The following is a 27861-nucleotide window of genomic DNA, read 5'->3' as shown; positions in this document are numbered from 1 at the left end:
AGGATGAGTAGAATTTTATCAGTGGATGCAAAAGTAAATTCCTCCTATATTACAAAGGGGGGAAAAAATGAAGAGTTTAATGATTTGCCTCAAAGTTAATGAGTAAAGCCAGAGGTGTGCTAGAACAGTTTTTACTCTCTAAGCTCTTTTCTGGTTCATAAAAGGAGAAGAGTAGCCGGAAACATTCAATAAGTCATTCGGAAACCAAAACTTAAGTCAAAAATAACAGAATGAAAAAAAAAAAGGAAAGGAAGGAAGGAAGGGAGGGAGGGAAGGAGGGAGGGAAGGAGGGAAGGAGGGAGGGAGGGAAAGGAGAGGAGAGGAGATGAGATGGGCCCTGGAAGAGCCCCAAAGAGTATTTTTCAAGTCTCTTTAAAAATATGAATTCCCAGCTTCTTCCAACTCCCCACTACAATGTCATCTTTTCAGAATTTTCCTTCCTGATCAGCAACTCAATCACACACAACGCCCACATCTAGCACTCAAACACCAAGCCCTCAACTCCAGGTGCACCAAAGAGTATCTCAACATTTCTCAGTCCAACCTTTAACTGCATTCTGACTGCCTCTCAACTAACGCTTGTAAGATTCTATCTAATGTAAGCAGTTTCCTGAGCCATCCTCCCAACCATGACTTTTTATCTAAATCAATTCTCAAAATGTCACACGGGCCTCCTCACCCAGAGCATCCTACTAATTACCTGTTCCCAACAGGTACTCCCTTCCCATCTCCCCTTTTGCGCACGGTTACCTCGTTCTTCACCGCGAGTTTCCGTCTTACCTCAACCAACCCTTCAAGATGCTTTATTTCCCGACTCTCAAAAAGCACTTCGCCCATCTTCACAGTCCGCGCCCGCCCAGTACCAATTCTTGACCACTCCTCCTTAGATGACCCACGCCCCCACTCTAGCTTCTCCAGACCCAACCCCCATTTCCCCAAATCCCGCCCCCAGAGCCCCTCTCTCCCCCTCAGGCCCCTCCTCCGGTGCCCCCACTCTCCTCAAGCCCCGCCCAAAGCCCCCCTCTCCCGATCCTCCCTCCCAACTCAGGTCCGCAGGTCACCTCAGCGACGGACCCAGCCCTCTCAGCCTCTTTCCGACCTGGTTGCAGCTGCTCCGGGGGCGAATCCTCCGCCACCTCTGCTCTGGTTTCGTCTTGTCTCACTCGCCCCCCCCCCAGCAAGCTCTCTTTCTCGCCGCCGCCGCCCCTTTTGCCAACCCGGAAATGAATGTGCTCCCACCGTCCCCAGCGTCCGCGAACAAAATGGAGGCGGGGGAAAAAGGAGGAGGGAGCGGGGAGCAAAGACACGCTAAACGCATGCGCCTCTGGAAAACCTGCCCCCTGCCGGCGCACGTAAAGACGGAAGTGGCTGGATCGGTCGCCATCTTGAGAAGGTCGCAAGAACTCCGCTTAGCAGCTAAAACCGGGATTTGCATCTTTGACTACAATTGAAACTACCTGGAGAGCTTCAACTAGCTACTGATGTCAGGGTTGTAGTCCCAGAGATTCTGATTTAATTGATCGAGTGCAGCCTAGTATCGGGACTTTTAATGCGCGTGATTCTAACATGTCACCGAGGTGGAGAACCACTCAGCTATCGTGTTTCTTGAATATACTTCTTTTTTTTTTTTAAAGAGAGAGTGAGAGAGGGAGGAGAGAGAGAGAGAGAATTTTTTTAATATTTATCTTTTAGTTCTCGGCGGACACAACATCTCTGTTGGTATGTGGTGCTGAGGATCGAACCCGGGCCGCACGCATGCCAGGCGAGCGTGCCACCGCTTGAGCCACATCCCCAGCCCTTGAATATACTTCTTTTTCATCATTAGTCCACTAGGCGCGCTCGCGCACACACCCTCCCCCTAAGTGTCCTTCCCTAATCTCGAGTTAACGAAGAGAACGCCTCAGCTAACCTTGCAAGGGACCAATAGGCAAGCTCTGGTTGTCATGGCAACAGAGAAGCAGGCCCCTGCTAACAAGTCATCCTTTACATCAACTGAGCCACCAGACCCAAACGGTATCTTTCGTGGGCCAAGGGTTTCCCATTTTCAGTGATGAGAGATGGTGCTGCGAAATCCTTCAGCTGCTTGGCTCAGAGACAGAAATACTTTGCCCTTCCTGGCGCAATTGCTAACTCCTTGGCAACTGATTGAGGATTTCTCCCAAGTCCACCCACAAAAGCACTTTGTCACTGCAGCCCATCCCACTGATTTATATCCTCAAACTGCTCTTTGGGTCAGTTCCATTTCCAGCGCTGAATCTGAAGTAAGAGACAGGATTGGGACTTAGTCCCCACAACTTAAAAGGCTTCGGCAACCCTGTCTGTAAAATTGATGCATATGCCTGTCCCTTCTGTCTCTTAGGGTTGTTGGAAGGCACAAATCAGGTAATGAATGGGACAACACGTGATAAGCCATAATTGTTATTATTTTTGTTTTCCTTCTCTGTTCCACCATGAGTAGTGCTGGACCCCACCCACTAGTCAAGTCAGTGTCTCATTATGTATCAGATGTGGGCCAGGCACCAGGAGATTGATACAGAGATGACTAAGAGCCTCTGTCCTCAGGAACTCACCGTGTTGGTGGGCAGACTGGCATGTAAACAGCTAGCTGAGGTACAAGTCAGCATGTGATTAGTGCCATGGGGACATCAGACAAGGGAGTGATTAATTCCTGATAAAGAATGAGAGAAGATTTCATAAATGGTTTTTCACTGGCCTTGAAGGATGAGTAGGATTTTATTAATAATCAGAGAAGCAAGGAACACATTCCAGACATAGAGATCAATGGATGCAAAAGTAAAGATGTCCAGGTATGTACTTCTGCATGCTTGAAGGTGAGGTAATGTGGAAGTGGATCCTAACTCTTGCTAGAGCCTCCCAGATCTTCATCTTCATGTCCTACCTGTACCCTCCTCAATCACTTTTATGATGTGTGGTCCTGCAGGCAGCCCTGACCTCAGAGCCTTTGCACTATCTATCCTCTTTAATTTTTCAGGCCTTAGCTCAAATGCCCCTCTACAGAAGGCATTCCCTGCCCACTGTAGTTAATGTAAGCCCCTGTGCTCTGTAACATCACTCTGTGTTAAGGGCAGCCACTGTGGTGAAAACAGGAACACATCACTTGTGGAGATAGCAATAGACTTCATGAAGAAAGAGCTAAGTAAGGCTGTTACCCATTTTCTGAGTGAGATCTGATGGATGGATAGGAATTAGATAGGGTTTCAAAGAAGGGAGGATTCCAGGGAGAGTATATGCAGGAAGAATCATGGCATTTTCCAAGAAAAGTATTTTGATGTGATGAGAGCTAGAACTTAAGGAAGAGACAAGAAATTGGGTCAAAGACATAATCATGGGGCCTGTGACTTTGTGGGTGTGTATGTGTGAGGGGGGGAGGGTGTGAGTGTGTGTTTGTGTGCTAGTAGGAATTGAAACTAGGAGTACTCTACCACCATGCTACATCCCCAGCCCTTTTTCTTTTTCTTTTCTTTTTTTGTTTTTTGTTTTGTTTTAAGACAAGGTCTCACTCAGTTGCTTAGGGCCACACTTAAGTTGCTAAGGCTGACATTGAAGTTGTGATCTTCCTGCCTCAGCCTCCTAAATTGCTAGGATTACAGGCATGTCCCCAATGCCTGGCAAGGTCTGACATTAACACCATGTGCCAGGTACTATTATAACTTCACATATTGTAACTCACTTAATCCTCACAATAACTTTCTGAGGAACATAATACCACCCCCATTTTACAGATGAAGAAACCAAGGAAACCAAGACTCAACAGTGTTAACCACCTTTTCTTCTTTATTTTTTTTTCTTTTTTATTTTTTTGGTGCAGGGGATTCCCCCCCAGCCTTATTTTGTATTTTATTTAGAGACAGGGTCTCACTGAGTTGCTTAGTGCCTTGCTAAGTTGCTGAGGCTGGCTTTGACTCGCAATCCTCCTGCTTCAGCCTCCTGAGCCTCTGGGATTACAGGTGTGCACAACTGAGGATGTTAACCATCTTTTCTGAGGTGTGTGGGGGTTAGGGATGAAGGGGCATGGGGAGGGGATTGAACCCAGGATCTTATACATGCTGAGCACAAGCATTACCACTGACCTACACCTCAATGCCAAAAAGTTAACCATTGTGCTCCAAGTCACATGCCTTCAAAATAGCAGAAATTCTCCAGATTTTGAACTCTAATGATCACATCAGTAAATCTGTCCCCTCCTAGTGTCCCCTTTTTATCTTTTTTTTTTTTTTTTTTTAACAGAGTCTCACTATGTTGTTCAGGCTGGTCTCAAACTCATGGAAGTAGCTGGGACTACAGGTACACTGCTACACCTGGCTTCAATGCATCTTTTTAAAAACAAATATTTAACTCTACTACCCTGAAGTGAAATTAACAAGCAATATAAATTACCTGGATACACAATTTTAAAAGCAGATCAATATAATTTTCTGGCTATTAAAGAAAAATAAGGACAAGAAGAAGGCATTTTGGGCTGGGGATGTGGCTCAAGCGGTAGTGCGCTCGCCTGGCATGCGTGCGGCCCGGGTTCGATCCTCAGCACCACATACCAACAAGGATGTTGTGTCCGCCAAGAACTAGAAAATAAATATTGAAAATTCTCTCTCTCTAAAAAAAAAAAAGAAGAAGAAGAAGAAGAAGGCATTTCAATATGCAGACACTTGGGCACTATTCTACACTGGAAGTTAGAGGAAAATAGGAAACTCTACCCCCAGCCCTAGAATCACTAAGAATGTGATAGGGACAAATATAGACTGACCGAGGAGAGTTGAATTAGGCAGAATTGCCATTGGTCTGACTTTCCAAAATGGTGAACAACTCTTGGTAAAGTTCAGAACAATACAAAACAATTTACATAGTGGTTGCATTACTGGAAAAGACAGGTCATATTAAATATGTGCAAAAATATTGCATACTTGTGCTTTCCTTTTCAGGCTAAGAACCTAGAAGACCTAAAAACAACTAAAATCCTGGATAAAACTTTTTTTAAAATCTTAAACGCTGCTGGTGGTGCATGCCTGTAATCCCAGTGGTTTGGGAGGCTGAGGCAAGAGGATCACAAGTTCAAAGCCAGCCTTAGCAATTTAGCAAGGCCCTAAACAACTCAGTGAGACCCTGTCTCTACATAAGATACAAAAAAGGGCTGGGGATGTGGCTCAGTGATTAAGTGCCTTGGAATTCAATCCACAGTACCAAAAAAATCTTAAATGCTGGGGCTCGGGTTGTGGCTCAGTGTAAAATGCTTGCCTGGCATGTGGGAGAGGCCGTGGGTTTGATTTTCAGCACTACATATTATTTATTTATTTATTTATTTAATTAAAGGTCCATGGACAACTAAAATATATTTTTAAAAAATCTCAAGAGGGCTGGGGCTATGGCTCAGCGGTAGGGCACTTGGCTGTCATGTGTGAGGCACTGAGTTTGATTCTCAGCACCACTATAAATAAATAAAATAAAGATCTATCAACAACTAAAAAAATGTTTAAAAAAAAAAAAAACTCGGGGCTGGGGATGTGGCTCAAGCGGTGGCGCGCTCGCCTGGCATTCGTGCAGCCCGGGTTCCATCCTCAGCACCACATACAAATAAAGATGTTGTGTCCGCCGGTAGCTGGAAAATAGATATTAAAATTCCCTCTCTCTCTCTCTCTCTTTAAAAAAAAAAATCTCAGGCTGGGGTTGTGGCTCAGTGGCAGAGCGCTTGCCTAGCATGTGTGAGACATTGGGTTTGATTTTCAGTGCCACATTAAAAAATAAATAAAATAAAACAAAATAAAGGTATTTGTCCATCTGTAACTAAAAATATTTTTAATATTTATTTAGTTGTAGATGAACACACAGTATATTTATTTTTATGTGGTGCTGAGGATTGAACCCAGTGCCTCACACATGTGAGGCAAGCACTTTACCACTGAGCTACAGCCCCTAAAAATATTTTTTAAATATCTCAAATGCTGGGCTGGGATTGTGGCTCAGCGGTGGAGCGCTCACCTAGCACGGGCGGGACCCGGGTTCCATCCTCAGCACCACATAAAAATAAAGGCATTGTGTTGTGTCCATCTATACCTAAAAAATACATATTTAAAAAAATATATCTCAAATGCTGAGCCAGGCGTGGTGGTGCACACCTGCAATCCCAGCAGCTGGGGAGGCGGAGGCAGGAGGATTACAAATTCAAAGCCAGCCTCAGCAATTTAGCCAGGTGCTAAGCAACTCAGTGAGACCCTGAGACCCTGTCTCTAACAAAATACAAAATAGGGCTAGGGATGTGGCTCAGTGCTCAACTGTCCCTGAGTTCAATCCCCGGTACATAATACCACCAAAAATAAATAAATAAATAAATATCTCAAATGCTTTGATGCACTGCTTGGAAAAGTAAGGAATTTTCAGGGCAAAACACAGTAAGTGAAGGCAAGGGACACAGAGAAATGTAAGTGGAACACTGAAGCAGGCCTTTGTTCTGAAGGTGCTTGCCTAACTAGGTGAATTTGAGATTTTTATGAATGTCTCATGGGAAAAGGGAACACCCAGAACACCCTCAATAAGAGGAATTTAGCAGGAGTTTCTCCTTCCATAAAGGTGGGATTCAAAGGACTACATTCTCATGATAAGAGTAATCCAGAAATCCAGAAATAAACTTGTCCCCTTCTCCCTTGAGTGTACAGTTAATGGAGATAGATCCTGGGATCAGCTAATTACAAAGACGTTTTTCACATAGTACATCCAGCAGGTCATCCAAAAGTCTTGTGAAACCCAAGAGAATTCTTGGTTATAAGGAATCATCCCTTGTATTGCAACTCTCTAGAATTCTTGACCAAATTCCAGTAGCATGTCTTTTTAATTGAGAAAGACAAAAACTCAAATTTCCAAAATGTCCCCATGTAGACCATTGCCCCATGCTATACTGTCAAGTTGACAGGGACCAATTTCTGAAAGACTTTATTAGATTTTACCTCAAGGCCAGGAGGGAAAACATTGAAAACTATAAGCAGAGAAGTGCCATGACCACTTTGTACTCTAGAAAAATCCCTCTGACTGCATGAAGAATGGATTAGATGGAGCCAACATGGAGGAAGGAATGCTGGGTGTGAGGCAGCTGTGGAAGTCCAAAGAAGAGATGACAGTAATCTGTACTGACAGGGGGCACTAGGTTTTAGAGGCAGAGCTGCCTATCAACTGAGCTGGAGGAAACTTAGTTCTTGTCACTATTTAGTTCTCTCTTGCTGGGTTGAGACCTTAGGCAAGTTATTCCAATCTCTGCCAGCCTCAGGGTCCTCATCCACAAAATGGAGATAATACTAAACGGAATGTGTCCCAAGTGTGTACACACATGGACAGTTTGCAATTGTCTTAGCCATGATCAAGAGGTTATTAGCAGTAGAGATGGAGAGTTCTAGAGATATTTAAGAAATGGAATGTGGGGACTGAAGAGAGGGAGCAGTGAGAGATGATGGCTAAGCTTCCAGCTCGAACTCCTATGTGGTGGTGAGGCTAAGAGAATTGAAAGGAAGAGGATTTGGGGTGGTCAAGGAATCTGAGCAGCCTTTGGGATGACCAAGAAGAGATGTTTAGTAGACCAGGGGATATTTGGTTCTGTCACTGAAAAGAGCCATAGCAATTTGGGACTCATAAACTGGTAGGTGGTCTTCAAAGGTGGCTTTTAGGGGCTGGGGTTGTAGTTCAGTGGAAGAGCACTAACCTAGCACAAGTGAAGTGCTGGGTTCGATCCTCAGCACCACATAAAAATAAGTAAATAAATAAATAAAGGTATCATGTAAAAATATTTATTTAAAAAGTGGCTTTCAGTGAAGCAGGATTCCAGGTACTCTTTGACTTTGAGCTGACTAGAGACTCTCTTAAGCCAGTGAGATGCAGCAAAAGCGAGACCATCCTATGTCTGGAACTAAGCCTAAAGAAGACCTGGCAGCTTCCACTGTTGTGCTCTCAGGACCTCTGTGGGAAGCCATTCTCGCACGTGATTGGGCACCTCCCTGTTTGGGTGTGAGGCGTTCTGGCCAAACTGTGTCAGAGCTATCCCCACCCTCTCCAGGTGCGAGAGCCTGTCCGTGTGGGGGTGTGACTGACTATTGACCCTGAGACCAATCACTGACCCTGACCTTGGAATGCTGCCCCCCTCGACCTTCATTGGATGGAATTTTCCCCTGAATTTCTTTTCCCCTGAATTTCTTGTTCCCCAATAAAAGGCCACTCCCTGGCGTTCTCTCTCTCTCTCTCTCTCTCTCTCTCTCTCTCTCTCTCTCTCTCTCTTTCTCTCTCTCTCCCCCCTGCTAGTCCTGAGTAAGCCTTGCCCCACCGGGTGGTTCGAGGCGAGAGCCAGAGGGAGGGCCGTCTCGGACCTGGTCAAATAAAAAGGTAATTGAGTCTGTGTGTTTTATTTTGATCTCACTAGTTAACTTCTATGCCACGAACCTCTTTAATGAAACCAGCGTGCTGGTCGCCTGGTGGAGACCTCTAAGATCCCTTATGAGAAATCTGGAAAAAGAGACCTTGGCATGGAGAAAGAGAAAGGTCCAGCCATCTCAACAGCCCAGCTCTTCCTATCAGGGTGAGAGACATGGGAGCCAGCCATCCTATACAGTCTAGCTCCAGATAGCTTCTGACAGTGCCATGTGAGAGACCTAAAGCAAGACCGGCAGAATCATCCCCTGAGCCAAGTCCCAGGTCCAAGCCAAGACTACAGGTCCCAGCAATTCCATGAGGCTGAGGCAAGAGGATTGCAAGTTTGAGGCCAGCTTCAGCAACTGTAGAGAGGCCCTAAGCAAGTTAGTGAGACCTGTCTCAAAATAAAAAATAAAAAGGGCTGGGGATATAGCTCAGTTGTAAAGTGCCCTGGGTTCAATCCCCAGTACAGAGATAGAAAGAAAAGAACCATTCAGCTGAGTCCTCATGAGAAGTTATAAAATGATTGTTGTCTGTTAGCCACTCAGTTTGGAATAGTTTGTTATGCAGCAAGAGCTCCCCAAACAGAAATATAATAATAAAATCTTGGCTCAGAATTATAGAGAAAAGGGGCTGGGGATGTGGCTCAAGCGGTAGTGCGCTTGCCTGGCGTGCGTGCGGTCCGGGTTCGATCCTCAGCACCAAATACCAACAAAGATGTTGTGTCCACCGAAAACTAAAAAATAAATATTAAAAAAATATTCTCTCTCTCTCTCTCTTTCTCTCTCTTTAAAAAAAATTTATAGGGCTGGGGATGTGGCTCAAGCGGTAGCGCGCTCGCCTGGCATACGTGCGGCCCGGGTTCGATCCTCAGCACCACATACCAACAAAGATGTTGTGTCCGCCGATAACTAAAAAATAAATATTAAAAATTCTCTCTCTCTCTCTCTCTCTCTCTCTCTCTCTCTCTCTCTCTCTCTCCCCTCTCTCACTCTCTCTTAAAAAAAAAAGAATTATAGAGAAAAGAGGAGAGGGCTTAAGTGACAACCAAGGAACTACACCTATAAGGAGCAGGCTGAGGCACACATATAACCCCAGCAACTCTGGTGGCTGAGACAGGAGGATCATAAGTTTGAGGTCAGCCTCAGCAACTTAGCCAAGACCCTGTTTCAAAATAAAAATTTAAAAAGCTGGGGATGTAGCTGTGTGGTACAGCACCACTGGGCTCAATCCCCAGGACCACCAAAATAAAATAAAATAGAAAATGGCGGGCTGGGGATGTGGCTCAAGTGGTAGCGCACTCGCCTGGCATGCATGTGGCCTGGGTTCAATCCTCAGCACCACATACCAACAAAGATGTTGTGTCCGCCGAGAACTAAAAAATAAATAAATATTAAAATTCTCTCTCTCTCTCTCTCTCTCTCTCAAAAAAAAAAGAAAAAAGAAAGAAAGAAAGAAAATGGCTGTGGGTGTATCTCACTGATAAAGGGCCCCTGGACTCAATCCCTAGTACTACCAAAAATAAATAAATAAATAAATGACCCCAAGAAATGTAAATTCCCCTTCTCTATGCTGTGGGCTAGTCCCCATCCCCAGGTACCTTGAGAAAGTAATTCTGGTGGTGACACCTAGTGGAAGACTAGGGCACTGCCTAAATTCCTTGCTCTCCTCTCAATACCCCATCAAAAGGGTACCTTATTACGTTGGTCTTCTGACCACTCCAGATCATTTTCATCCTTTTGTTCATTGCTGACTAGTCTAGGAGGTGCTAGGCTACTATATAAGCTCATATTCCCCCAGCCTTAGCCCACAGAGCCCTTTTGCTGCTACTTCTTGGTCTTGGGTGACTCTCTGAACACAGGTGGGATAAAGAAATGGATAGAAAAAGTTCTGCCCGCCCCCCCCCCAAAAAAAAAGGAAAGAAAAGAAAAAGTTCTGCCAGCCACAGCCACCTGCAACAAAGCAGATAATTCTCAACTATTCAGACTCCCAGGATTTATAGAGCGTGGGCTGTATAGGCTGTAAAGTCAGAAATGAATTGGCTTTTTTTATTTTAAGAGAGAGAGAGAATTTTTTAATATTTATCTTTTAGTTTGTTCTTGGCGGACACAACATCTTTGTATGTGGTGCTGAGGATCGAACCCGGGCCGCACGCATGCCAGGCGAGCGCGCTACCGCTTGAGCCACATCCCCAGCCCCTTGCCTATGCTTTAAAAAAAAAAAAATCTCAAGACCTCAATTCTTCATCAGGAAAGTGGAAGTGGAGCAGATAGAACCAACCTCAAAGGTTGTTGGGAATATTAAATAAGAGAATGCACACAAAGCCAAGCACAAAGAATGGCAACTTTTGTTATCGCCTCTGAAAAATAGGTAACAGATTAGTCTGAAGGTGGCTGAGATGGGGTAAGAATAATCCACACCATTTGTCTGCCTTCCTGGGGAAGAGGGGCAACAAGGACTCCATCCTCACCTGCTCAAGGAGTCGGTCAGCGAGATGCCAGCACCTATTCAGAACCTATTCAGCCTCCACACTTCTAGCTCCCCTAATGACCAGTCCTACAGGGCAGAAGTAGCTCTCCATGCTAAAAAGGCCCAGTTCCCAAGTGCTTTCCAGTGCTTCATCCCTAATTTCCCACTTCCATGCTTTCACTACCAAACCCGATCCCTCCTTTGATGTCTGGGTCATCTCTTCCAAGAAAATGTCTCTTATTCTGTCCTCCCCATCCCCAGGCCAAGAGTGAACCCCCTTGGCTTAATCCCTAGAGCACTTATCATCTTGTGTTTTGTGCCTGTCTTCTGGCTCCCATTTCAACCAATCTCATTATTTACTCAACACATATGTATTGAACAGAGCTGCGGTTGTGGCTCGGTAGTAGAGCGCTTGCCTGGCATGTGTGAGGCACTGAGTTAGTGAGTTAGAGAGTTAGTTAGATTCTCAGCACCTCATGTAAATAAATAAAAAATAAAGGTTCATTAACAACTAAAAAAGAAATATGTATTGGGCTGGGGCTGTAGCTCAGTAGCAGAGTGCTTGCCTAGCATGCGTGAGGCCCTGAGTTCGATCCTCAGCACCACATAAAAAAATAAATAAAATAAAGGCATTCTGTCCATCTACAACTACAAAAAAATTTTTTAAATATGTATTGAGGGCTAGGGTTGTGGCTCTGCAGTAGAGTGCTCACCTAGCATGTGCAAGGCCCTGGGTTTGATCCTCAGAACCACATAAAAATAAATAAAATAAAGGTATTGTGTCCAACTACAACTAAAAATACATAAATATTTTTAAAAATATGTAATGAACATTTTCTATAGACCAGATATAATTCTGAGTACTAGATCATGAACAAGACACACTCATGGAGCTAAGGTGGAGCAGGTAAACACTAAGCAAATATACAAAAAAACATGTATGAGGAGTTCCTGGAAGGAAAAAAAGGAGGCTCTGGAGGGGCAGTGAGGGAGGGGCAATGAGGGAGGGGCAGGATCTTGATATCAAATGGTCAGACAAGGCTGAGGAAACAGCAAATGTAAAAATGAATGTTAGGTGATTCAGGAACAAGAAAGTGATCAGTGTAGTTAGAGCAGAGTGAGTGAGTGACAAAAGGGTAGGAGATGTGGACAGGGAGGGAGGATTTTGACTTTTAATCTAAGTATTATTGAAAATGGGTGACACTCTGAATTTAGGATTACAATCTGAATTGCTTTGAGCTATAACATAACTATGATAAAATGTAGATTTTACCCTATGAACCCGATGAGTGCATACACACCCTGTGTAATGTTCATAGTATATTCATAATAATGTTCACAATATAAAAACATTTCTATCACACCAGAGGGCTTCTTCATGCCCCTGCCTGGTTGATCCTCCCACCCCATTGAGTAACCACTATTTTTACTTCTCATGTAAAGATTACTTCAACTTCTCTTAATGGGACTCAGGGCTGGGAATGTAGCAGCTCCATGGCAGAGTGCTTGCCTAGTATGTGTGAGACAATACACACACACACACACACACACACACACACACACACACACAAAGCATCTGGCTGCCCTATGGAGTCCTGACTGGTAGCAGATGGGATGGACTAGAGAGAGGAAGCTGAGAGACAAGGTCAGAGGCTGTGTAGCCATCCAAAGAAGATATGAAGGTGGGATGGACTAGGGTGGTCACAAGGGAGACTTAGAGAAGTGGGTCAATCAGGATATGTTCTGGAATTATAACTGGTGGGACTGGCCAATGAGATGAGTGAGGATGGGGGGAAAAAAGAGGCATCAAGGGTGATTCCTAGAATGTTGCCTTGAAAACCTGGGTGGATGAAAGCACCGTTTTCTGAGATGAAGAAGATTGAACAGATGAGATTAAGGGCTCCCATGCAGCTGTTTGAGTGTGTGTTTCCTGGAGCTTAACCATCTCCCGAGAATAACACTAGGCTCCATGTGCCTTGGTAGAACTCATAGCCATTGGCTGAATGAATAGGCAACAGATTGGCCTGGGTTGGGGTTCAAGTTCTGTCCCATCTCTCACCCTATAACTTGGATCTTCTTCTGGGGCTGCTCAGTCTCCATCTTCTACCTTACAGAGTTAGCATTAAACACCAATCACATACGTATACCATGTAAGAACAAAAATGTCCACTCTTCCAAGTTCTAGTCACTAGTGACAGGTCTTGTGAGGTTGGCTCCTTTTCCTCTCACCCACACTTTCCAAGTCACTCCAGACAGTCCTGCTGAGGGGCCTTGAGCCCTGAGAGGCCATTCCCTCTCCCATCCCTCAGCCTTTCCCCAGCCTCAGAGAAACAGAACGGAGAACAGCAGGCAGTTGATTCATAGACTTTATCGGCTTTCTCTCCACCCAGCAGATTCTGCAGTGACAACCGAGCCTGTACAATACACACAGTTCACTCTGTTAAAGCTGTGGGAAGTGGGGGTGTGGGCTGGGGAGCCCCTGGAAAGCAACAGGGCAGCCTCAAGGCAAGGGGCAAACAGCCAGGGGGTTACCATGTTCAAGGAGGGGTGGGGAACTGGAGCGAGAAGGCTGCTGAGAGGGTTCAGGAGGAAGGGTGGAAAGTCCAGGGCTTCAGGGATAGAAGCAGGCATCAGCAGTTGCAGGGTGTAGGAGGGGCCATGGTCACTGTGAGGGCTGCAGTGGGTGGGTGGGGCATGGTGCCTGTGTATGTCCACAGATAGTTTTTGAAACAGGAACCAGACCTCTGTATAAAAGGGACTGTACAACATAACCTATGATACAATGTTTACATATTATACAAGGCTCTTTCCCTCTTTGAGTTTTAAAAAATAAATTTATAATTCCAGAGCTTTGGGTAAAAAATATATACACCCCAGAGCAGGAGCAGCAGCCACTTTTACTGCTGCCACTGCCACCACTGCCTATTCAAAAGGGAAAGAGTAGTGCCAGGAAGGCGGGTGAGGCTGTGCCAGGAAACCTCACCCAGTAGCTGCCAGGAGCCCCTGCACCCTGCAGCCATGGAGCCCTATAATGGGAGAGGGAGCAGAGACAGAGGTAACAAAGGCTTTGTCAGAGTCCAGTTTCACCTCTACAGTCTCTGCCTGCTCCTTCTCCCCCCACTTTCAGGAATCTGCCAGTCCTGTTATTTTACAGAGATCCACCCCACCCAGCTCTATGGGGAGGACCAAGGGGTGTCAAGACTGGGAGAAAGGGACAGAGACTGTGTTGTTAGCATCAGATACAAGAGCCAGAAGGGGGATGACAATGCCCTTGTTAGCAAAGAGACACCCCAAAGAGCAGGAGTAGGGAGAGCAGGCACCCCTAACTCCTGAGACTGCTGTGCCCCTCTGCAAGGCAGAGGAAGGGTCCTATAGGCAGCTTAGGCCTGTGTTTCCCTGAGCATCTTTTACCGTCTCATGAGAGCCCATCTAGGGATCTTGGGGAGGTCTGGGTGGGAGACTCACAGGGCTGATGGGTAACCCTCCCACCTGCTGCTGCTCTTTGCCCTTGGAAGCAGCTTGGCTCACAAGCCTGGGCATGCAGGGCAGCAGGAGGCACTGAGCAGGAGTGGGTGGGTGAGCACACTACGCTGTCCCTAGGGCAGAGCAGACAAGGGTAGCACCAAACAGAAGGAAAAATCCCCCCCCCCAGCACACATAACACCCTCCCTCCATCGCCAGATGCACTCCTGCTCCCCGAGAGGGGACACGGACACACACACACACACACACACACACACACACACAGGATAATAATCCCAGGGATACATCCAGGGCTCCCAACCCTGACTAAGGGGAAGCCAGACAGGCAGTGGGGAAGAAAGCTGCCAGTGCCTCCCACAATGCCTGTCTTGTGAGTTGCTGCTTGGGAAGTAGAGGCTGGAAATGCCTTCTCTGGAACAGACCTCACTGGGAGGTGACAGAGGAAGGAGCACTCTATCCCCTTTTCCTCAAAAAGGCAGGAACACACCTAGTGTAGTTGGGGCGTGAAAGAGCAAGGGTAAAGGGATTTCAGAAGGATGAATAAGCTTATGAGCTTATGAATCCAGGTAAGTCCATCTGACTCTTCCCCATGGGGCAGGAAGTTGTTCCAGAGGAAATATATTCCATGTGAATTTGTTGGGACATCGTGCAAAGTGCTTGAGTGCCAGGTGCCAAGGACTCTGGTGGGGGCAGTCCAGCCCCTCCATTTTCACTGACTATTAGCCTCCAGCTTGTAGGAGAGCTCAAAGAGGAGGTTCTGGTTGTCGATGACCTGGAACTGGCGCACATAGGCCTTTGTCTGCAGGTGGTGAGGGGAGGCCTCCATGTCCAGGCCTGGGGGGCAGGGAAGGAGAGCAGTCAGGCTCCCAGCCTCCCTTCTTCCTCTCCATACACCAGGCAAAGCATTAAGATTAGGATAGGTGTTTGGCAGGAGGCACAAGGAGAGAATGGAGGACGGACCCGACCCGTGTAAGTAAAAACATGTTTAAGGACAGAGGTCCCCTTAACCTTCCCACTCAGCCAGTGCTCCACCCAAAACACTCTTAGAACCCCGGGTACTGGGCACTCACAGAGGGGCCGGCTCCGGTATTTACGGATTGTCCTCACTTTCTCGGCCACTGAATGCTGGGAGATGACAAGAAATAAGCCCTGAAAAGGGCACAGAAAGATGCTTCCCCCTTACACACCCCCCACCCCCATTCTCCAACTTTGTTGGTTTTACTCTCTCAAGTTCCCAGTTCTGAAGGGTTTTTGAAGGACCAAAGGAAAGGGTGTAGGTGGGTACCAGGTGGGTTGGCGGGTAGAGTTGCCCCAAAGCGGCCTGTCAGCTTTGCCACCCATGGGTGGGTTGCCACAGTGATGCCACCAGGGAGACAGTCGAGAGTCTGTTAGGCAAGCTGGGTACCATGGAGGAAGACTTCTATTTTAGGAAGGTGACAGGAGAGAGGGGGAGGACAAAGCCCCTCACTCATGGACAGAGAGTTGGCAGAACCACTCACCAGCTTCTCAATGTTCACCAAGCCATCTATGAGGGTCTTACTCCCCTCGTGTAGGAATGTCAGGTCTAGGGGAAGAAGAGAGTCAAATTTGAGGCACACAGAGGAGAGGAGGTCCAAAGGGCCATAGCATATAGGACCCTCCCCCTCTGTGTGCCCCTCTCCTTAGGGGGAGGGTCCTATATGCCAGTCTATACTTCAGTCTGGAAGTCTCCTCAGTGGGACACATAGAGCTGAGCTGAGAGGGGACTGAGAGTCAGAACTGGGGCTTGGGAGAAGGAAATGTGGAGAGGAGAACCACAGTGTGGCAGTGACTCTCTCACCTTTGAGGATCAGAGGTACGAAGGGAATCACAGGGGGCTTCATTTTGGAGATCACTTCTCGATAGCTTTTGTGGTTCCTGCAAGGATCCTAGCATTCCACAGAAGAGGGATAAGAGACAGATGGGCTCAGTGTACCCCAAACATGTCTCCCACTCTCTCCCTCATCTCTCTGCCCAATCAGCTAGAGGGGTGTGTGGGTGTCTAGCTGGGTGTGTGACAGGGAGGGGCTTATTGCTCTCCTCCCCTCCTCCAGGGAAAACAGGGTAGCAATACTTCCACCCTTCCCCTTCCTGCATGGTGGGTAGAGGACCAGTGTCCCAGGCACTAAAAACCTTGAAAAGGAAGCTGAAGGCAGAGGGTTTACAAGAACAGGGATGAAAGTCCAAGGGCAGTGGAAAGAGCCAAACCCACTCACTGTCAGGTTCTCAAATTTGCGGAACAAGTTCTTGAATTTCCCTGGCAGCTTCTGCAGAGTTTGAAGGAAGAAGAAGAGATGTCAGAGTGGAGCACCTCGGATTTCACAGGAACATCTGACTAATTCCCAGCATTAGAAGGGGAAAGGGCTGGCATATCTTGCTCAGCGGTGGGAAGCCAGTGGGTGGGGAAGCAGTCAGTCCTTGGAAAAGTCCAGAAGTTGAAAGAACCCAGAGGACTGAATTTTTCTGGGGAAAGTGAGACTTCTGCTCATGCATGTACTATGACAAGAAGCATAGCAAAGCCACCTGGTTGCTGGCTGAAACTCAGCCCTACTCCTCAGGTCAGTTCCTCTCAGTCTGGGAATTTGGCTTTTTACCAATTTGCGCCAAGAAGAGGTGACACAAGCTGTGACCTGGGGCTATAGTTGCCAGAAGAGGGCGCCCGCTTCCAAACGGCACAAAGACTATTGGTAATCACAGGAGACGGAACTGGGGTGAGCCCCGGATGCCAAGATCCCTGAAACGGGATGACTGAGCTAGCTCCGTGGCAAGAGAAGGAAGGAAGGTGGTTCCTCACCTCCCAAGTGAGCCGCAGGCGGCTCACGGCAGCGTTGTCCAGCCCCATGACCACAGCGTAGAAGGACAGCAGGTCCTGGTTCTGCTTGCAGCTGAGGAGTGCGGGGCAGGGTTAGGGGGCATCTGGCAGCTTGCGGCTGCCGAGCCTCTGTGTGCCCCTCTCCCCGTCGCGGCTGGCCACACTCACATGGCTGCGATTTTGATGAACTTCTTGAGCAGCTGCGCGCGCTTGCCCGGGGCCTCACAGAGCAGCACCTCCGTGGCCACCCAGTGCGTGACCTCGCTGCAGCGCTGCAGCAGCAGCTCCAAATTGGCGGTCTCCCGGCGACCGCGCTCCCCGTGGAACACGTAGTCCACGAACTCCAGCTACACCCGCAGTGACGGAGGGGCCACCGAGGTGTCAGGGCATGGGTGGGAAGATGGCAGCGCAGGGCGCGAGGAGATGGAGGAGGCAGGAGCCCAGAGCGTGGGGGCGGGGGGGGGGGGACAAGAAGCGAGAGAGAACCAAGGTTAATAGGATATCACCATCTACTGAGCATTTACTAGGTGCCAGGCACCTGCTAAAGGCTGACTTCTCCTCAAGACAACCACCCGAGAGACATTATTGTCGCTTACCTTTTTAAAAAATTCTTTTAACAGTGAATATTTTAAAATTACCCTGAGTCAGTTTCTGGGTAAGCTGTGCTTTGGCCCTAAATCATTCAGGTATGGAGTCTCTCTCTGCCATTTTTTGAGAAGACAAAGGCTTGAGGAGGTCCTGACTGTGCATTGCCCAAGGGCATGCTGCAATTGAGCCATCTAACCAGGAGGGTCTGCTTCCAACACTGACTCCCATTGGCTCATTTCTCTCTCTTGCCCCATGCCCAGCACCAGCCTCAGTCCCCACCTCATGCACACATCGGAATAGCTCCCAGTGGAAGGCAGTAAGGTGGTTGGCAACATCCTCTGGCTCCACTCGGTGGATCTCTGTGTCTCCAGGGGAGACCTGGATCTCTTCAGGGAGGGGCACCTGTTACAGGCAGGGACAGAGGGGCTGGGCTCCTGGTGGCAGGGTGAGGGACTGTTCACAGTGCCCCCTCAGCCCTTGCTCCCAGCCAAAACCTTGTCTTACCAGGGCCTCATAACTGTCCCGAGTACAGGCAAACAGGTGGCTGTTGATGCCCAGTGTGGTGAAAACACAGTCCTCAGTAGGCTGGAGAAGGACCTTCTCTGCAGGAGAACAGACTGCTTAGCGCCCCTCACCCCTTCCCTCACACATCCCAGGCCCTGTTTCCTTTCGCATCCAGAACACCTAGCCCTGCACTGACACATTCTAGACCAGTGGGACTCATGCTGTCACCAGTTGATGCCATATTTATCTGCCATACTTATCATATTTATTTTTTTTGCATTTATAATCTTCCTTTTTTTTTAACCTCCAACATTCTTTCATAGCTTTTTTTTTTCCTCCCCTCATTCTTTTGTCCCTGTGACATTGGAAAGGCAGGACTTTTTTTCTTAGAGGAAAATAAGATACACTGCAGGCCTTCTGTCTCCCCACAGAGATTAGAACCCCTGCATTTTTTTGTGTTGTTTTTGTGGTACTGGGGACTGAACCCAGGGCCTAGCATACGCTAGGCAAGTGCTCTACCATCAAGCTATATACCAGCCATTTGTAGTTTTTGAGACAGGGTCTCACTACATTTCCCAGGCTGGCCTTGACTTTGTGATCCTCCTGTTTCAATCTCCTGTGCAGCTGGGATTACATGTATGTGCCGCCATGCCCTACCACCCTGTCTTTACCCTGAAAAAAGAACTAGAACCCAATCCCCAGGTGAGTGAGAGGCAGCACTCAAATCAGAATCCCAGGGTACTGGGCTATTGTTTCCCAAACTTCAATCCCCCGGAGGTCTTTTTTAGCCAAATGGAGATTGTGATCCAGAATGTCTGGGGTAGGGTCTGAGATTTTTTAAAATGTTCCCAGGAGATGCACATGAGGCTTGTCTCAGGATCATACTTTGAGTAGCAAAGACCTAGAATTCAGTCTTTGTCTCAGCCCCAGGGCACTGATCCTTACCTCCTGAGGAAGCCACAGCTACCAGGATGAGGGAATCTTCACGCCCTGCGGGCTCCTCTGAATACTGCAGCTTCTCTGTCACAGAGCCCAGAATGTCCTGCACAGATGCTGAGAGACGGCTACGTATGGTCACGTAAGAGTGGTCAGGCATGTAGACTCGGCAGAAGACTGCACAGAGACAGGAAAGCAGCTTTTCAACACAGGTAGGTACCAGCCCCTCCAGGGTACCTCTGTTCTATATCAGAGGCTGGCCTCTGAAGATAAGTGTACTATCTACTTCCACTACACAGGGAGACTCTTCTGATGGTACTCAAAACTCAGATACCCCGCAATCCTCCCGAGTCACTTGGGAAGCCCTGCCTTTTCTAATGGTAATACTTACTCTCATCTGAGCCCCGAAAAGCCACTCGGGTCTGGAGACAGGAATCTATCCGACGGAAATGGCGGAAGAGTGGCTTTACTTGCTTGCTGGGTGGCTGGCTCTCCTCTGGGATCCTGGTACAGACACATGGGGCATCAGCAAGCTCTGCTGAGCATTTGGAGTACTAAGCAGGCAACATTAAGCAAGGATATTAGAAATGGGTCAAGGACATACCAGCTCCACTTTCAGAAGGTGGTTAAAGGGATAAGAAGAGAAGACAATGACCAGCATGGGACAAGTGACCAAGTGACTCAAATCAAATGCCACTTTTCCCACCAGTTCTTCTCTGATCCACCCCCCACCAGGAAAGGTCACTTGCTTGCCTCAAATGCTGTAAATATTGGGACAATATTGCTTATGTTCATGTCTTATTTCCTCTATGAGACTGGGAACTTTTGAGGACTGGGATTTGTTCTTACTGAAAATTTTTTTTCATCCTCCAGGGCCTAGCACACTGCTTGGCACATGGTAGGTAGTAGGCCATCAGATGTTTTCTGAATTTTGCCAACAAGGACTTCACAATCTGGGAGGGAGACAGACGTGCATACAGCTACTTCTAACACCAGGCAGGAGGTATTGGTGATGTGAAAAAGGCACAGGAGAGAGATGTTGAAAGCTATTCCTAAAAGGAGGATCTGTGTGACACTTTCATGGAGAAGATGGCATTTGACCTAGGCCTTGAAGGACAACAGGAAGTGAAAGAGGTGGGAGGAAGGCATTCTGGGTGTATGATATAAGCAACAACAGGAATCTGGGAAAGCACAGGAGTTGAGAGAATGGTGGGCTATGTAGGGAGTGTCAAAGGTAGAAAAAGATGTGGGATATGAGGTGGGAAGGATCAACAGAAGGCAGAAAGAGAAGGGTGTTGAATGCTGTATTCAGATGTTTAGCTTTGTCTTAGAGGTAGTGAGAGAGTGTGGATGCTTTTGGAACAGGAGTGTGATGGTATTGTTTATACAAGTTTGAAAGCTCTCTCTGTTGTCAATGTAAAGAAAGGGAGAAATATGCAAGGCCACAAGCTGAAGCCCTGAGTAGGAGGCTGCGGCAATAATCCAGGTAAGAGCTGGGTGTGGTGGCACACACCTGTAATCCCAGCAGCTCAGGAGGCTGAGGCAGGAGGATTGTGAGTTCAAAGCCAGCCTCGTCAACTTAGCAAGACCCTTAGCAACTTAGTGAAACCCTATCTCTAAATAAGCTATAAAAAAGGGCTAGGGAGGACTGGGTTTGTGGCTCAGTGGTAGAGCACTTGCCTAGCATGTGTGAGGCACTGGGTTCAATTCTCAGCACCACATATAAATAAATAAAATAAAGGTCCATTGACAATTTAAAAAATTTAAAAAGGGGGCTGGGGATGTGGCTCAAGTGGTAGCGCGCTCGCCTGGCATGCGTGTGGCCCGGGTTCAATCATCAGCACCACATACAAACAAAGATGTTGTGTCTGCCGAAAACTAAATAAATAAATATTTAAAAAAATAAAAAAATTTAAAAAGAATAGGGCTGGGGACATGGCTCAATGATTAAGTACCTCTAGGTTTAATCCCTGGTATCAAAAGAAAAAAAAAGAAAAGAAAAAAGAAATCCAAGTGAGAGTTAAAGAGGCCTACACAAGGGCCATGGTGGTGGGAATGGAAAAGAGAAAACTGAAAGGGCAGAAGGGATGAAGAAATGCAGTGGTGTCCTGAAGGCAGCTCACGAGTTCAATTTTGAAGGATTTTGCCAACTTATGTTTTACACAGCCATTAAAATATGCAAGTATGTGTGTATAAACACACATTTTATAAACGTGCTCAAATAAATTATTACATAAAAGGAAGTATGCTAATTGTTTTGGTACAGTTTATTATTATCTGTGCTTTTGAGATTTTTACCTCTAGTGTATCAGTACTGTGGAAACGCTATATAACATCTAGCTACCACACACATCTCTTCTCTATTCCATATTCAATGACATCATGTCAGTAGCTTAAAATCAAAAACGATGACAGAATTTATGCCATCGAATCAGCAAAAGCTAAGAATCAAGGCTCTTTCTCCTGAGCATTAGTTGTTAAATATTAACTAGTTCACCACTGGATTAACAGGCAAATGGATGGGTGAATGGACAATAAAAATGACTGGACACAGTGCTCTGTGTCACCCTTCAGTAAGAGAAAGGGACTAAAATAAAACCATATCGAAGTCAGGTGCAGTGGTGCATAACTATAATCCCAACTCGGGAGGCTGAGGCAGGAGGATTGCAAGTTCACAGCCAGACTCAGCAACTTAGCAAGGCCCTAAGCAAGACTCTGTCTCAAAATAAAACATAAAAAGGGCTGAGGATATTGCTCAGTGGTTAAGCACCTCTGGTTTCAATCCCTGGTACAAAACACATACTCATACAGACACACATACACACACACACACACACATACACACACATACACAGGACAACAACAACACTATGTTGAGCCAAAGAACCAGAGGTAGCCCATGTAATACAGGAATTCAGGGGACCTCTTTCCTGACCCCTCCAGCAACCCATTTTCCCTCACTTCAGCTCCACTGTCTCCACAAGCTGGTGCAGCCTCAGTGTTTCCTCTCGGAGGTCTTGGTAAAGGGATTCATCCTTCATAATGAGCAGGTACAGATCCTGAGAAGAGGAGGACAGGGGTTTCATTCCAGGTACCGCTTTCTGCAAGGGCCGGGGCAGGGACTCCATGCCTTTGAGCATAGAAGAATCATATAATCCAAGACCCAATGACATCTTTTGCTTCCAGATACCCAACTTGAGGAGTATGTCTCCTTCAAAAGGGCTTCCTTCCAGAGCTAATAGCTTGCTCACCCACCTTTTCTTCCCCAGGCCCACCTTGATGATGTGGCCGGCCCCCTCTTCCTCCTGTAGCAGCCCTTGGTAGGTGTCCAAGAAATGGAGTAGCATGGCTAGACAGGCCTGCTTCCGGCCTAGCCCCTCAGGGCCCTCCAGGACCCCTGCCCGAACAAAGCTGACCCCTAAGTCAAGAAAAAGCCATGGACAGGCAAGCCTGAGGAAATTGGGAAGGGAAGCAATGGCAGGCTAAACTACTCCCAAATATTCTCTAGGAGCCAGGGGTCCTGGAGCCAAGACCTTCTCCTGTGCCAGCCCAGGTTTTTGCATAGAATAGGTAGTGATGGCATCCACCTGATCACATCCATTTCCTGTTAGCTTTTCACTTACGAATACCCTGCCCAAGACCCATCCCATCCTCTGGCCAGCCCAGGGCCCAGAGCTTACAGTTGCACCTCCAAACCTAACTTTATTGCTTTGTGAGGCTTGATGTTGCTAAGAGAATCTAAGACATTCTACTTACTCAGTGACCTGACATTAAGAATTAGGTTCTAGGGGCTGGGGATGTGGCTCAAGCGGTAGCACGCTCGCCTGGCATGCGTGCGGCCCGGGTTCGATCCTCAACACCACATACCAACAAAGATGTTGTGTCCACCGAGAACTAAAAAATAAATATTAAAAATTCTCTCTCTCTCTCTCTCCTCTCTCATTCTCTCTTTAAAAAAAAAAAAAAAGAATTAGGTTCTAAAATAACTCAGTGAAAGGCTATCTGCTTATATGAGATCTAATGAACAGGCTGGGCAGTGGCTCATCTGTACTGGCCAAGGTCTCCTACTGAAGCCCAGCCAAGACCTGATGTTGACAGCAGCCTCTGTAATAATGCACTGGACAACCAGATGTTTAGAAGAATAATTCAGTGGGAAGAGAGGCACCCTTATTAGGATAATAACAGCTTACATCTATACAGGTCTTTGCAGTTGCCAAAGAACTCTCACATCTACTCATCTACTATCAGATTGATCTTCGCAGCAGGCCATAGGTAGGCAGGGCAGGTATTATTTACCTCCATTTTACAGAAGAACTGGAAGCCCCTGGAGGTGAGGTGATCTACCTAAAGAGACACAGCTGGTGAACTGAAAAGCTGGGTATATTTTCTAGGGGAGAGCTTGGGCTCTGATGTCACATGTGGGATAGGGAAAATGGGCTGCCTCCTGGCCTATCTTTTACAAATTCCACAAAAGGATATTACTGATGTAGTTCCTGTAGAAATTTCTCCGTTGGGAGGAAGAGGGAGTGGGTAAGGACGATGTCATCAAGCAAGATATCTGTGGAGATCAATGGGTGCCACGAATGTCAAAAGGGCACTTCTAGGACCAGACTGGAAATCCTGCACTCCTTCTCTGGCCTCCAAGGGCAAGTTCTCTTTAGGCAGGCTGGAGCCCCGGCCACCTGCCTTGTCATGCTCTGCACACGTGCACACACATGTGTGAAGATCCTGGGCAGCTGTCGCGGGGGTGGGGCTGGCAGCTGCCAAGGCAGCTGGAGGGAAGGAGGTGTGCCTTTGACAGCAACGCATACTTCTCTTTGGTATATGTGGAAAGTTGGTCAGATAGCACACCAAGCCCGAGAACTGCCTGAAAAATGAAGTAGCCCACAGAAGGGTCTCTAAACAAAGAGAACTTCCAAACAGAGAGGTTAGGGTCAGTGGTGTGTGTGTATCCTTCCTCCCCTCCTTGCTCCCTACCTCACTACTTTGAGTTCCACCCAGACAGGTGGGAACGAGACCCATTAAAATGGAGAGGGAGGGACTGCCATCTCTTTGATCTCAGAGGCTTTAAATAGAAAGCTTGTGTACTCTAGATGTCCAGAGATGCAAGGGTTAATGATGGAAGGGTGGAGGGGAGGGGCTCTTCTCACCACCCTTTTCCCTTCCACACCCCTGTCTGGGCCTGGCTCAGCCAGTCAGCCGGGTACAAGGTCGCCCTGACTCGCAGCCAGCCCTGGGGTGGGGCAAAGCCTCCTGGCACACACAGGCAGGGCACAGGGAGGGAGCCAGGTGTCTTCACCAGGACAGGTTAGGGCCAGGTCCCCAGGCACTGCTCCAGGACAAAACCAAGGCTTCTGACAGACCTTGGCTCACCATCTCAGACCATCAATTCTAGCTATGAAGATGAAGAAGAACCAACACAAAATCATCTATTTCAACCATTTTCATTTCACAAATGAGAAACTGAGGCCCAGTGCTAGAAGGGACTTGCCCGGAGCTGGAAGAACCCCGATTCCTGCATCTTTGCTCTTTTCTCAATATGTTGGAAGAAGGGCAAAGTGTCAGGGTAGAACCTAGTACTCAGATGGGACTGCCCAGATGTTCGAGAGGCTCTGGCTAGGTGTGGAGGACCTTCTGTAAGCCCTTTCCTCCTACAAGCCCTGGGAGGAAACCAAAATGGCTTGAGAACATGGGTTATAATGGAAGTATCAGGGTGGCAGTTTAAACTGATTCTCAATTCACTCTGGGACTGGTTTGGGCTTTCCCAAACCAGTTACTCTGGGGATCCAGCCTGCTTGGCCAGATAATATGGGTAATAATCAATTCAGGAGCCTCACCCCAGGGGAGAGAGCAGAGTCTGTAGCACCAGCCCCCTGTGGAAGGGCAAAGACAGTTTCTCCCTTTTCCTCTTTACCTACACTGCTATATTCTGAAGTAAGTCAGAGATCTCTCAGCCCTGACCCCCAGCTCCAGGAACAGTGACTAGGAATAAGGAGGTCTCTTTATCTCACAGGAAAGCAAAGACAGAGCAAAAGAGGAGCATGGGACAGAGTGGGGGAGATGCTGATATGGGGGCTATAGTTTGGCATCTGTCTCTTCCAAAGCAGGCTCTGGTCCAATGCACAGCCTCCCCAGGGAATGTGTCATAGAGACACAGGGTGTGTGGTGTAGGCGGGAAGTTATGGTTAGGAGAGCTGTGTGTGTCTGATATTTTTCTAATTAAATCCAAAAGGTGTCAGCTCCCCAGGGCAACTGTAGCCCGAGCCAAAGGAGAGGACCCAGACCTTGAGAAAAATCTAGGGGAGGTATCCCACTCCACACACCTAGGTTGGAGTTCCTTGCAGAGGGCTAAGAGCAAAGTGTAATCCCTCACCCATCTTTAGGGTCTCAACTTGGGCTTCAAACCTCAGACCCTCCTATGCTTAATGCCTGTCAAGAGTTGGACCTAAGAGTCCGAGATCTTCTACCTCAGCACTAACCAGTAATTTGGGACTCAGTTTTCTTAAAGGCCCCTTAGTAAGGTGCTGATGGGGAGGGGTGAAATAGCATCATCATTTAGGGAATAAGCCTCTCAGGGTGTGGTTATTATTTTTTAAAGCAGCCAAGAGCAAAGGCCTGACACCGCAAGGGTGGGAGCCAGAAAAGCCCCAACTCCCCTGGATGTTGCAGGGCCCTGATGCTGAGACCCCTTTCTTCACAAACACTGTCTGAGTCCATCCCCAAATAGAATGCTAGCCCCTACCAAGCTGCTAAGGAAGATGCCTTTGCCTAACCCCCAAAGGCAGTTTGGGCCTTGTCCACGCTGATTTATCAAGTGGGCTGGCCTGTGCTCTGGGGCTTTTACACAGTCAGGGACTCCTGTCAGGTTTTTCAGGCCTTGGGAACGTTCCGAAGGCGGCACAGGTTGAGCTCAGAAGCTTCCATTTTAATATGTCAGGTCCCCATTTAAGGGCACAGGAGGAGGCAGTCAACAGCAGGGACCCATGGGAGATGGTGGCTAAAATGTCCAGAGGAGGGGAAGGGTAGCTAAAGGAGAGGAGGCTCAGCTTCTTCCCTGGTGGGTGAGACAGCTACGGGAAGGAAGGTGGGCACTGCTGCTCCTCTTGTGCTTGAGACAGGGTCTGTGGCTTAGCTCAGTCCCTACCCGGTTTAGGGGGAGCCCTCAAATCCACACCCAGGCTCAGGGCCATTCCCACTCTCCAAGGGCAAGAAGAGGAACCAGGGGCACCCCCTGCTCTGGGATAGATGAGCCTGTGGACTTCTTACCTGAGGCGCCGCTGTCCCTGGTGGCCCCTCCAGCCAGCCGTTCCAGAACCCGGTTCAGAAGATGCTCCGGCAGCTCAGGAGCGCCCAGGGGCGCCCAGGGCGGTGAAGTGAGGGGCTCGCCTGGGGACAGTTCATCTGAGGAGTACGAAGAAGGGGAGCGCAGGGGTCCCCCGCCCCCGAGCGACCCTGGCCCTGGCACCTCCTCTAGCTGTAGCCAACAGGGTCCCCCGCTGACCGGCTCCTCCGCGACCCCCGCGGGCTCTCCCCCTTCTTCCTCAGTGGGCGGTTCCAGCCCTGGCTCGGCGGGGGGCTCCCGGAGGAAAGCTGGGAGCAGCAGGCGAGACACGCTCTGACGCCGCTGCAGCGGCCGCGGTCCCCCGGCTGGACCGCCACCCCCGCCAGGTCCCCCACCCCCTCCAGGCCCGCCGCAGCTCCCCGGACCCCCGCCGGGACCTCCCGCCACCGTCCGTCCCGCCAGCTGCGACGTTTGCTTCTTCAAAAATTTCTCCAGAGGCTTCATACCCCCCCCGCCCCTCTCCTAAGGGCCGCCGGGGGACCCAGGTGTCCCAGGCGCGGGCGGGGGGGGCAGGAACGCGATGCTCAGAGCCGGAGCAGAGTGGAGGGCCGTGCCAGGCGCCGGACTGGGGACTAGAGGTGGCCGAGGCTTGCTGGCCGAAGTCCAGTGGCCAGTGGCCAGGGGAGGTGCCAGAGGGAAGGAGTGCCCGCTCTCAGTGGCTGCCCATGCCGGCTGCAGCCGAAGGGTGGGCAGGCAACGGGGCCAGTGCCCCGGGTTCCGCGCCTGGGCCGGGCTGCAGCGGCAGAGGCAGCGTGCCCAGCGCAAGGCTGAGAGGACACGGCGGCGGCGGCGGCTGCGCTCCTCGCCGGGGGGAAGGTGGCAGTACAGAGACCGCGCCCCCTTCTCTAGTCCCTGCCCAGTCCCCGCCCCTTTCCCGCCTCTACCATCCCTGGGTCCGTCCCCCCGGGCCGCGCGAGGCTTGAACTTGGGTGCTGGGGCTGACCATGAAGGAAACAGGGGCTTGGGTTCAGAGCAGATACAGAATTTAAAGGCAAAGGCGAGGGAATGACTTAATAACGGAGAAGGATTCCTGGTTTATGGAATTACTGGGTCTCTTAGCATCATTTCAAATAGCCAGACATGGTCTGTAGCCTGCACTTGGACTCAACTACCTGTACAGTACAGGTGAGACCTACAAAGATTGCTGAACCCTGCACACCTCTACCATACTCACAGGAATACCTGGTCTTTAACTCCAATAAGAAAGGCTAGGAAGCCCTCTTGGGTGGATTGGCTTTGGCACTGGGGGCGGTGCCCTTCTGCCCTCTCTAGTGGGGCATAGTAGGTGGTGCAGGGCTGGCCTGTG

The 27861-nt window shown here is 48.5% G+C and overlaps 2 protein-coding genes across 6 annotated transcripts in view; both read right to left on the bottom strand.

Moving 5' to 3' along the window:
- WIPF2 (WAS/WASL interacting protein family member 2) overlaps positions 1–1334 on the bottom strand; it is a 48263-nt gene extending 46929 nt beyond the window's left edge. For 3 of the 5 annotated variants that reach the window (XM_081270484.1, XM_081270485.1, XM_081270483.1), the window contains exon 1: positions 1100–1334. The gene's annotated coding sequence lies outside the window, so the exon portion shown is untranslated. Of the gene's footprint in view, positions 1–780; positions 900–1099 lie in introns of those variants that run through there. The other 2 variants (XM_081270482.1, XM_081270486.1) reach the window with 2 other exon arrangements.
- An 11913-nt stretch (positions 1335–13247) lies between these two features.
- RAPGEFL1 (Rap guanine nucleotide exchange factor like 1) lies at positions 13248–27383 on the bottom strand. The gene is made up of 15 exons (XM_081271987.1): positions 26480–27383; positions 23693–23771; positions 22489–22624; positions 22175–22272; positions 19605–19717; positions 19223–19390; positions 18278–18375; positions 18053–18175; positions 17354–17532; positions 17168–17258; positions 16590–16640; positions 16175–16262; positions 15855–15919; positions 15426–15480; positions 13248–15189 (listed from the first exon to the last, which is right to left on the bottom strand). The coding sequence occupies exons 1-15, from the start codon at positions 26997–26999 to the stop codon at positions 15065–15067; spliced, it is 1989 nt and encodes a 662-aa protein (XP_081128113.1). The 5' UTR covers positions 27000–27383; the 3' UTR covers positions 13248–15064.
- Positions 27384–27861: the final 478 nt, after the last annotated feature.

The sequence above is a fragment of the Spermophilus citellus genome (assembly GCF_964194105.1).
Source record: "Spermophilus citellus genome assembly, chromosome: 17".
NCBI lineage: Eukaryota > Metazoa > Chordata > Mammalia > Rodentia > Sciuridae > Spermophilus > Spermophilus citellus.
The sequence above is the reverse complement of the archived record's forward strand: the minus strand, read 5'-3'. Positions and strand labels throughout refer to the sequence as shown.